Source organism: Capsicum annuum, chromosome 4, assembly GCF_002878395.1.
Source record: "Capsicum annuum cultivar UCD-10X-F1 chromosome 4, UCD10Xv1.1, whole genome shotgun sequence".
NCBI classification, from domain to species: Eukaryota; Viridiplantae; Streptophyta; class Magnoliopsida; order Solanales; family Solanaceae; genus Capsicum; species Capsicum annuum.
The window spans coordinates 63,047,916-63,060,457 of NC_061114.1; the positions used below are offsets into that span (position 1 = coordinate 63,047,916).

Here is a 12,542-nt window from a genome sequence, read left to right on the forward strand (position 1 = left end):
TTCAAGTAATAAAAATTTTTAATTAGAAACAAACAATTTAAAGTGTAAAAGTTACATACTATTTTTTCCAGCACGGCAAGAGTATTTCTGGCACCCGCAGTATGTAGGGAGCCACCCTTGGATGATGCCCGTGCTTTCTTTCCTTTTTCCCTCAACAATTGGTAATCTTCGCTACTTCAATGGTGAAGATACTATTGTCATGCAGCTTCAGAAATCCACTTAGGTTTTACCAATTTGGATCTGGCATAATCCAAGAAACCATTAAATCTGACTCTACATCTTATGAAAAAGTTTCTCTTTATAAGAAATGTTTTTGCATCATCCCACCAGTAAAATTTCTACAATAAAAATATAATATTCAATCTTTTGTTCTAACAAAGTGTTAATAAGTAGTCGATAATTTAAATCCTTACCTTAAATTCTTCAAACATTCTTTCCCTGACAATTTTTGAAACCTTTTGCCAGCTGGTCTAGTAGCCATTGAAGTGCTGAGAAATGCATATTCACGCCTTTTGTCTAACTCCAGCATCTGGCCTAAACCTACAACACAAGATCAAATAGTAATTTCATAGAGCATAATAATATAGTAATGAAAAAATGAATAACGTTATTATATTTAGAAATCTTACCCTCTCGTAAATGGAACAAGATAAATCCTTCCAAAATCATCTCTGTCTCCTAGCTTCCTAGTAAGTGATGGCGGATGCACTGGTATGGGCAGATCTGAAGCACCAGATAGAGTGCCTCCAAGCTGAAGATCTGACAACCCAATAGATACAGCAGAATCACTGTGCGAAGCTACGTGACTGCTGCAGGAGGGTATCGATGATGGTAGATGTCTGGATAGGCCAGCGACTGTCCTATAGTACTGTGCTGGTGGTGGCACGGTCATAGGAGCAGAATGAGTCGGTGTAGACCCATTAAGTGGCCCCACATACATAGGAGTAGGTATCGAATCCTCGAACGACCTAGAATATGAGGGTCGTGTTGTCGCATCAGCGAACCAACCCTCATATATATGAATACCTGTCGGTCGTCTATAAGGCGGAGGTTGTCTTTTTTTTTTTGGTTTCGTAGTATCAACTTTTCCCTTACCCTTGTCATCTCTGCCTGACATCTAAATTATGTTAAGTTAACAAGTAGTTAGTTCCTACAAAATGAATATATAAGAAAACATTCCAAGTAACTAATTTCAAGTTACTAATTCACATTTCAAATCGCTCCAACAACACGAGATATAGACAAGAATATTTTTATTACTATATAAATCATGGAAATATAAAAACAACAATCTTAAACAGTATGTTACATATTAATATTAAACAAGAAACATAAAGGTAAATATATAGTACAAAGCATAAAGACATCAATACATAATAAATACAACCTACACAACTAATCCTCCTCTTCTAAAGACTCTCCACTAAACCATTCACCCTCTTAGGAGGTTTCAACGTCTCCTACCCACTCAGCCTCGTCTTCCGCAATATTAACTTCTTCAAATATATTTTTCGGGTGATTCAAACTGTCCACTAATTCAACATCCACTGGCTGGTGATCAATCTACATTTCATTTTGATACACAGTCTCCAGCACATTCTCAACTTCCACCTGGCCTATAGGCTTTGTTTTGATTACAGCCCATCAATCAGACTTGTCATTGCTCAACAGATAAGGAACATAATACACTTGTCTAGAACAAATGGTTCGTAAATAGGATACGACCTATTGTGCTTCACTTCAATGATGTTATGCTCCTTATGTACTCTTGTACCTCTTGTGCTTGGATCAAACCCCTTATATCAAAAGAGGATAATTTTTTTAATTGGAAAATCAGCTTACTCCAGTACTAAGATCTCGTGTATTATGTCAAAGTAATCAACATCATCATCACCCTTAACCCAAACACCACTAGTGTTTGTTTTCCTTGTTCTGGAGTGTTGTTCGGTGGAAAATTTTAACCCATTTACTTTGTATTGGGACATTTCATTAGATTCAACTAGACTCAAAGAAATATCTCTCAAGAGCTGATCGTATGTGGCTGCATTTGGTGAATGGTGTACCTAAAAATATTATACATATATATATTTTAGTTGAGGAATGTATAAATATTTAAACATTGTAAAAATACTAATACACTTAAGAACCTCATTTTTAAACCATGTTACAAAGGATGCATACACTTAATTTTCGTGGAATTGAGTCTTAAATGAACTGAACATCCAACATGCGAAACACAATTAGTTTCTTTAAGGGAATGAGTAAACAAATAAGATATGTTAAAATTTTAATCTCCTTACTTCAGAAAGGGCTCAATTTTCGGGCAATTCAGTAAGACATACAAAATTGCTGATTTGTGCTCCGTGGGAGTGAGCCGGGGAGGTATGGTCTTTTTAGCCTTACAACCAGATTGATTAAAAATTGATATCGGTTGTAAATGAGGCTCATTCACATTGTCCTGATGACGATTCGGTCGGTTTCTTGAATAAGCAACTTCATCACGAAAGTAGTATGAATAAAATTGAGAAGTTTCTCTTGTAAGATATGCCTCAACTATAGAGTCTTCCACCATATGTTTGTTTTGGGACCCCTTTTCAATTTTCCAATTGCCCTGTACAATCTTAAGGTTAGATTTTTACTATATTTAAAAAAGATATGTATGAATTTAAATATATTGCAAATGCTTACCGTTCGAATGGATACATCCACCTAGTTTGAACTGGACCACCTAGCCGAGCTTCGTGCACAAGGTGAATGGAAGATGTTCCATCACATCGAAAAACGTTGGCGGAAAAATCTTCTCCAGATTGTTGGTGACAACAATAATATTACTTTCCATTCGCGCCAGATTTTCTTCTTTTAATATGGAGGCACATAAGTCTTTGAAGAACAAACTGATCTCTGCTATTGGTTTCCATATGTTTTCAGGTAAACTAATAAAAGAAATTAGAAGTAATTGTTTCATGAAAATATGACAATCATGGCTTTTCATTCTGTGCAAGATTCCTTGTGCCATATCAACCCTCTTTTTCAAATTTGAGGCATATCCATCGGGCATCTTAAAACTTTGAACCCACTCATATATTTAATGCTTTTAGTCCAACTTGAATATAAAACTAGCCTTGGGCTTAAGAACATTGCTGTTGGGCCACTATTGTAAGTATAATTCTCTGCGGTTGCAATATTCTGGTAAGTCAAGTCTGGCCTTAGGATTATCTTTTGTTTTGTCGGTGACATCCATAACTGTGTTGAACAAGTTATCAAAATAGTTCTTCTCAGTATGCATGACATCAACATTATTTATAAGTAAATTATCTGGCCAACATTCTAACTCCCAGAATATACTTTGCTTAGTTCACTTATGTGAAATGTCATATCCATCAAGCCTGTATAATCGTTCCTCGTTGGCTTTAGGCAAATCCTGAACTATTTTCTAGACGTCATGACCAGACAGCCTTGGAAGTGGACCATCATGTTCCCTTCTATTCTTTCTGAATGCATTTTTGAGTCTTCTAAATTCATGATCTTGTGGCAAGAAACACCAATGACAATCAAACCATGAATTTTTCCTGCAATATCTCAATGTGAAAGATTTTATTTTTTTCATGTAGTATAGAAAAGCCAGCTTACCAGTTGTCATCCACCCAAACAACATTCCATAAGCAGAAAAATCATTAACGATCCACATTAGATATGCACGCATATTAAAATTCTATTTAAGTGAGATGTTCCAAGTTTCAACGCCCTCATGCCATAAAGTTTGAAGTTCATCGATCAAAGGTTGTAAATACACATCTATTTTGCTTTTTGAATTACGCGGGCCAGGAATAACACAATTCAGAATATATAGGGATTAGTCATCAGCATTTCAGGAGGAAGATTACAAGGGGTGATAAATACAGGCCATCATAAATATTGCACATCACCAACTAAAATGGGAGAGAAGTCATCCACATATAATCCCAAATGAATATTTCGTGGCACAGCTGCAAAATCTGGATAAGTTGCATCAAAATACTTTCAAGCCTCTCCATCAGATGGATGACACATAACACCAGTGGGCCTTCTATTTTCACTATGTCATCTCATATGAGGAGCTGAGATTTTTGAAGCATACAACCTCTGCAACCTTGGTATTAGAGGCAAATAATGCATTGTCTTAATAACAATTTGATTTCCACTTGAACCATGCTTATATCGAAGGTGCTGACAAAAATTACAGGACTCTAGGTTAGCATCTTCCTTAAAGTATAACATATAGTCATTTTCACAATAATTAATTCTAACCGAAGAGAGACCTAATTTTGACACAAATCTTTTTGCCTTATAGAAAGAATCACGAACCTCCAAGCCGGGGTCAACTAACTCTTTAATTAGGTCTATCATTGAGTCAATTCCTCCTTCAGCAATATTCCAGTCAAACTTAATACTTAATAATCTAACAGCAACAGACAAACGAGAGTGCGAACACCCATCAAACAAAGGATGACTAGCAGCATGTAATTGTTCATAGAATTTTCCCGATTCACTATTAGGAACATCTTCGACATTTTTCCTAAAGTCGGCCCCATGTTGTATCCCAAAAGCATTGTGCACCATTTCTGTCATTCTAGTATCTTGATATTCATTATGCGCTGCAGACCTACTACTTTCTCCAACAACAAAGTTATTTTGCGCAACATCACCATGAATACCACGCAATCTTAAAAACTCCTCGTGAAACCCCTTTCTATAAAGATGTTCCTTTACAACTTCTTCACTTACAAAATTTACACCATCATATCTAACACAAGGACAATGAATAGACCCAAAATGTGTCCAAACATCAAGTGTCTTAGCATGTTCAACAAATCATTTGACACCTTTAAAAAATTCCACCTTAATACCCATTCTATTATCATTATTCCGTTGATATATCAGCCTATAATCAGGTTCTATCTACACAATCAATCAGATTCAACTATTCAATTAAGTCAGCTTAACCATTTTCAAGCAACTAATTCACCTACTACCAAAGCACATTCAAAACAAAAAAATCCCTTTTTAAGTCCCTACACTTAATCATTTTTAAGCAACTAATTCACCTACCAAACCACATTAAAAACAAAAAAATCCCCTTAAAAGTTCCTACACTTAACCATTTTCAAGCAACTAATTCACCTACCAAACCACATTCAAAACAAAAAAAATCCCCTTAAAAGTCCCTACACTTGACCATTTTTAACCAACCAAGTTACCTACAAAACTACATTCAAAACAAAAAATTCTCCTTTAAAGTCCCTAAACTTAACCATTTTCAACCAACTAAGTCACCTACCAAAGCACATTCAAAAGAAAAAATTTCCCTTTAAAGTCCCTACACTTAAACATTTTCAACCAACTAAGTCACCTACCAAAGCACATTCAAAACAAAAAAAACTGTTTTAAAGTCTCTACACTTAACCATTTTCAAACAACTAATTCACCTACCAAACCACATTCCAAACAAATAAAATCTCCTTAAAAGTCCCGACACTTAACCATTTTCAACCAACTAAGTCACCTACCAAAGCACATTCAAAACAAAAAAAAATCCCCTTTAATGTCCCTACACTTAACCATTTTCAAGCAGCTAATTCACCTACCACACCACATTCAAAATAAAAAATTCCCCTTTAAAGTCCCTAAACTTAACCATTTTCAAGCAACTAAGTCAGCTACCAAAGCACATTCAAAACAAAAAATAATTTCTTAAAAGTCCCTACACTTAATCATTTTCAAGCAAGTCACCTACCAAAGCACATTCAAAACAAAAAAAAATCTCTTTTAAAGTCCTTACACTTAACTATTTTCAAGCAACTAATTCAGCTACCAAACCACATTCAAAACAAAAAAAATCCCCATAAAAGTCACTACACTTGACCATTTTCAAGCAACTAAGTCATCTACCAAAGCACATTCAAAATTAAAAAAAAAAACACTTTTAAAGCCCCTACACTTAACCATTTTCAACCAACTAAGTCACCTACCAAAGCACATTCAAAACAAAAAAAAATCCCTTTAAAGTCCCTACACTTAACCATTTTCAAGCAACTAATTCACCTACCAAATCACATTCAAAACAAAAAAATTCTCTTTAAAGTCCCTACACTTAACCATTTTCAAGCAACTAAGTCACCTACCAAAGCACATTCAAAACAATAAAAATCCCCTTAAAAGTCCCTACACTTAACCATTTTCAACCAACTAAGTCACCTACCAAACCACATTCAAAACAAAAAATTTCCCTTTAAAGTCCCTACACTTAACTATTTTCATCCAACTAAGTCACCTACCAAAGCACATTCAAAACAAAAAAAATTCCCTTCAAAGTTCCTACACTTAACAATTTTCAAGTGACTAAGTCACCAACCAAACCACATTGAAAACAAAAAATTTCCTTCAAAGTCCCTATACTTAACCATTTTCAAGTAACTAAGTCACCAACCAAACCACATTCGAAAAAAATAATTTCCTTTAAAGTTCCAACACTTAACCATTTTCAAGAGACTAAGTCACCAACCAAACCATATTGAAAACAAAAAATCTCCTTCAAAGTACCTACACTAAACCATTTTCAAGTAACTAAGTTGCCAACCAAACCACATTAAAAAAAAATCCTCTTCAAAGTCCCTACACTTAATCATTTTCAAGTGACTAAGTCACAAAACAAACAAAATTAAAAAAAAAATCCCTTCAAAGTCCCTACACTTAACCATTTTCAAGTAACTAAGTGACCAACCAAACCGCATTAAAAAAAAATCCCCTTTAAAGTCCCTACACTTAATCATTTTCAAGTGACTAAGTCACCAAATAGCAACAACAAGACCAACAAGATGTCAACAACAATGCTAGTGAATCGAACAAGGCCACACACGGCTTCACTAGACTTCAATATGAACAATAACAAGAAGATAACAACAATGCTAGTAAATCGAACAAGGTCACGCACGGCTTCACTAGACTTCAATATGAACAATAACAAGACTTAATTATAAGAAAATGGAGACAAATCAACTTACCTTTGCTTGGTGTAAATTAAAGTGAAAGAGATAAGCGGTCACCGAAAAAAATAGCAAAGAAATCCCTTTATCGAATTCTAAATCTGTCAAATAGTAAAATTATTACAAAGAATACTCGTTCACTTAAAGAATTACAACAATTTAGTAAAGGAATAGGAATAAGATTTCCCCCAAAAAAAAATTAAACAATTAATGAGTAAAATGGAGAAATAAGTGTCAAGACTAACCGAAATTTAGGTAATTCAAAATCAAATTAATGTTGGAACAAGTCTAGAATTAGCTAATTCAATCTCAAATTCCAAAATTATCTAAAATCTAGCTAAATAAAACAAATATCCAAACCCTAGAACTCAAACCACAACCATTTGACAAAATTAACACTAAGATATTTGTATGTAGACCTTTAACATTTCTAAATATTAAAAAATGAGTTTGTGAATACAAGAATAAGCTAAATTAGTTAATGAAAGTTAATTGTTACCTTGCCCAAAATTGAAACTTAGGATGGAATAGTTCCTTTAAAATGGATTAAAGCCAAAAATTGAAAGTTAGGATGGAATAGAAATTTTCTTGAAAGAGAAAGAACAATGGAGATTTGGAGTTTATTGAATCCCTAAAGTATGTTGCTTTTTCTTCAGCTTTTCAATACATTCTTTAACTTAATCTACAAAAATACCAACTAACACCACTGTCAAATGAAATCTCACAAGTGATATTTGAAAAAAATAAAACATATGAATATTTTATCATTATCTTGAGGAGGTATGTACAAATATACCAAAAAAAAAAATTGTAATAAAAATCCACTCTCCCAGTTTAAAAAAAAATGATCTACTTTTTATTTTAGTCCGTTTTAAAAAATAACTTCTTTTACTTTTTACAATACTTTAATTTCAACTTTTCACATGACATGTTTAGGATTACATGATTAAAGAATATTTTGGTATATTTAACACAACTTTAATTTAAGGTCACAAGATTCAAAAATCTTCTTCATTATTTTAAATTTTATGTCAAATCAAAATAGATCATTCTTTTTGAAATAGAGGGAGTATAAAGACAAATTTAAAAACATTAGATAGATTAGCAAAACTCAATACTACCATTATAACTTATCCCAACATAACTACATTCCCAACCAAACGACTCTTATAAATTTTAACTTATACTACGGTAGAATATTGTATATATAGTTCAATTTCTACCTTAAAATTCAAAAAGCATTGTCCGTGCACATCGTTAGGTACCCTGGTTTTCAGCTTAAATTTATTCTTCAATTATCCATGTCAATAAAAATTATTACTCCATTCATTTAAAAAAGAATGATCTACTTTGACTTGATATAAAATTTAAGAAAATAAAGAAGATTTTTGAATCTTGTGACTTTAAATTAAAGTTGTGTCAAATATATCAAAATATCCTTTAATCTTATAGTCCTAAACATGTCATGTAGAAGATTGAAATTAAAATATTATCAAAAGAGAAAAGAAATCTTTTTTTAAAAGGACTAAAAAGAAAAATAAATTATTCTTTTTTAAACAAAAGAAATATAATTTCTCTATACATGGTTGATATAGCTCAAACTTTTTAGCTTATAGTAATATAGTAATGTGTTTTTATACATATTTAGCATTGTAAAGGAAGAAACTTTTCTTAGTTATATTAAGAGCAGAATCATATTTTGACCAGCCCGTTCTTTTATCCTTCCTAGCACAAATCTTATGATTATTTTGCATCTAAAATATATATATGATCAGAAGAATTTATAATTAACTCAATTCTTGAATCTGTCCTCATTGGAGACCAATTCCATTGGCTTTTCCTGACCCAAGACAGCAAGACTCTTGTCCAAATTTTTGTTTTAAGACACAAATCTGAGGACAGTACATATGACCATTTAAAAAGTCTTATACCATAAAGTTGTCTTAACGTCACGCAGATCCGAATCATACGGAGTATCATGTAAAAAAAAAATTACTTACTGTGCAATAAAATGAATGAAATCTATTTAATTTTTTAAAAAATTTAAAAATGAATTGGTTCTGATATAAAGTGTTTCTTTTAAATGAGATCTATGTGACCAACGGTTTGAGGGTTCATTTGAACTCTTACGATTAAAAAATATACTATTTATTATACTTTATTCGCCTCATTTTACTTAACCTTCTTACTTAAAATAATTATTTTAATTTATTTATCAAATTTATGGAATTAAGAAAAAATTATCATGTTATTTCAATATTATCCCTATTATATAATGACTTTATAAATTATTACTAGTCAAATTCTTATTTTCAAAACTTAATTTATAAGATTAGTTTACTGAAATAAATACTTAGTAAATATTTTTTAAAAGAAGTGTCAAAATCAACATGAAACAAGTAAAATGAAATAAATAGAGCATATGTTAATTATGTTTTTGATGTATATACGATAAATATCAAGCCACCTTCGAATGGTCATCTGTTTAATTTTTTGTATTTTGAACTTTCTAATGAAAAGTTACATAAATTTAGATTAATTGAATAAATGAATACGAATACATAAACTATAAACTGTATAAATAAAAAGTACTACAAAATACTTAGTATTTTTTAAAAATTTAAATTTAAAAATTAAGCTCAAAATTGAAACTGGAAAGTTGAAGAGTGGGGCACGTGCCGGGCTGCGACAGTGAATAAAGCGGAAAAAAATGGAATCTAGATCCCACGACCAAACCTTGCCCGTCGAAACCGGGAACTTCTCCAAGAAAACAACTTCATCCAACGGCTAAAATTGCTCCTTCTAATCCAACCGTTGGAAATAAAAATGGACGCTCCACGTTAAATCCAAGTGCCTCCACAATCTCAAATAAAACCCGGTCCACTCTCATCTCTTCCTGTTCATCTCTCTCAAATTATACACACTTCTTCCAAGAAAAAAGAAAAAAAAGAAACTGCTTTACCCTGCGCACTTAGTTCGCCCTTTTCCTGCGCACCCCTCACTCGCCTGAGAAATGAAGCCGGCGTTGGAGTTGAAAATACTAAAAGGGGGAGTGAAGAGGAGAAAAGCTTGATAAAGATAATAAAGATTGAATCAACGGCTGAGAGTTTAGGTAGTGAAAAAAATGGAGGGTCAGAAAAGCCAGGCGAAGTTAACGAGGACACAGTCTTCACTTCTACGTTCATCTCCAACTATTCGTTCGTCAATTCACAGCTTTTCTTCGATTAACGAATTCGGAGTTGGCCAAGAACCGGACATTGAAGAGCAGAAGCCACATAAACCCGGTTCGATCCCGGTTCGTCGGGATTCGTTTAAATCGTCTCCGGTGAGGATGGCTCCGTTTCTGGTAGTTTTAGTGGTTTCTATGTACACCCTTTTCGTTTTCTTTAACAGGGATAATATACCCACTTCGGAGAATCTCCTGTTAGCTCTGGTTTTCGTAGCGGTTCTGTTGTTTTTTGCTGGAAAAAAAAAACAGTCAATTCACCATAGATACAATGTGTTCAGGAACTTGTTTGATGAGTATGGTAAACGTCTTGGGTTTCACAGAACCCACTCGAAACCGGTTCAGTGGTTCATTGGGGAAACTAAATTGGGGTATAAAGAACTGGGAAAGTCAGAGAAAGAGAACCGGGTTGTGAAGGAAGGAGTTGAGGTTTACAGCAATGGGGATATCTATGAAGGTGAATATCACAAAGGAAGATGCAATGGTAGTGGAGTTTACAACTATTTTGTGAATGGAAGATATGAAGGTGATTGGGTTGATGGAAAGTATGATGGATATGGGATAGAGAGTTGGGCTAGAGGTAGCAAATATAGAGGGCAATACAGGCAAGGATTGAGACATGGTTATGGTGTTTACAAGTTCTATACAGGAGATACCTATGCTGGTCAATGGTGTAACGGTCAGAGCCATGGTGTTGGTTCTCAATCTTGCTCTGATGGTAGCTGTTACATTGGTGAATTTAAATGTGCGGTCAAACATGGCCTTGGCTGTTACCATTTCAGGTTAAAAAAAAAAACTTTCATCAAATCTGTAAAGTTTCCAGTTGTCCCATGGCTGGAATCTTGATTTCTTTGTGTGAATTTAAAATCCTGGTTGAAGTTTTTTTTACGTTATTTAGCTTTTGTTATTTGTGATATGGGCATATGGCTGGTGCTAGCTGTAATTCTTGGATGTTTTATTTTTCGTTCTTGCTTACTATTTTGGGACTGTTAATTGTTGTTTGTTAGTGGTGGATCAGGTAAACGGAAAACAGTATTGTAGGATGAAGTCACCCACTGTATGTTATTGTATTTTGTCTTCCTATTATCAGCATATTGTTGTTTGGCTAACCCAATTCTTCTACTCAGCTAGAAAATTTGTTATATCGGGCACACACAGAATTTGAGGAAGGAAGCTTCAAGAGAAAATAGAAGAAGCTGATTATTTTCCCCCTTTCTTGAAATGCGGCATCTATCCATGATTTGTCTTGTTATCTACCTAGTTGAGCTTTGTTTTTTTGAGTTATAGATAGTAAGGTTAAGCAAATATTTTTGCAGGAACGGGGATCGGTATGCGGGAGAGTATTTTGGAGACAAGATTCATGGATTTGGTGTGTATCATTTCGCCAACGGGCATTGCTATGAAGGGTCATGGCATGAAGGTCGCAAGCAAGGTTACGGAATGTATACATTTAGAAATGGTGACACAAGGTGTGGGGAATGGGACTCTGGCAATTTGAAAATTCCATCGCCCCCACTAACTGAAGCTGTCCTTCGAGCTGTTCAGGTAAAAACCAAGTACTAGTTTTGTTGACATTTATTTCTCATTTAATACATTTACCTTCCTTTTCTGTTGATGCGTATGCTATACTGCTCAATGTTTGAATTGTCAATGTCTTATCTCTCTTGCTGATCTTTCTGCAGGCTTCTAGGAGGGCAGCAGAGAATGCAATTAAACTTGGGAGGGTAGATGAACTAGTGAAAAAAGCAGTCATGGCTGCAAATAGAGCTGCCACTGCTGCTAGAGTTGCTGCTATCAAAGCAGTACAAAACCAGATGGATGGAAATTTTTGTGACACTAGCTAACAATTCAAGTCGTTTTTAAAAAACTTAAAAAGAAGTAATTGGTAAATGTAAATTTACTACACCAAGTATGAGTATTTCTTTCCCAGGGCCACCCCGGCTAGCAAATGCAGCCGGTGGTTGAGTGTAACTGCTTTCAAGTTTTTACTTAACCACAATTGTAACACTTGTATATAATGAATATCTGTCTTTCGCCATATGTATATCAATGAGAAGAATTAATTCCTGATCTTGTCATTGAACTATTGATAATATCTCATAAAAGTCTTTTTTATATTTTTTATAACGAAAATGTCATTGAAGTATTACTTTATTTCTCATATTATTATTCTAGTCATTTTTATATTTTTTATGACGAAAATGTCATTGAACTATTACTTTATCCCTCATATTATCATTCTAACATATTAAGTTACTAAAATTTTATCTCTCATATTATCATTCTAACATATT

The 12,542-nt window shown here is 33.6% G+C and overlaps 1 protein-coding gene across 1 annotated transcript; it reads left to right on the forward strand.

Annotated features, from left to right (window-relative positions):
• Nucleotides 1-9,726: 9,726 nt before the first annotated feature.
• LOC107868074 (radial spoke head 10 homolog B) lies at nt 9,727-12,321 on the forward strand. Its single transcript, XM_016714643.2, has 3 exons — nt 9,727-11,030; nt 11,565-11,793; nt 11,931-12,321. Exons 1-3 carry the CDS (start codon nt 10,147-10,149, stop codon nt 12,090-12,092), a joined length of 1,275 nt encoding a protein of 424 aa, XP_016570129.1. The 5' UTR covers nt 9,727-10,146; the 3' UTR covers nt 12,093-12,321.
• The last annotated feature ends 221 nt before the right edge of the window (nt 12,322-12,542 follow it).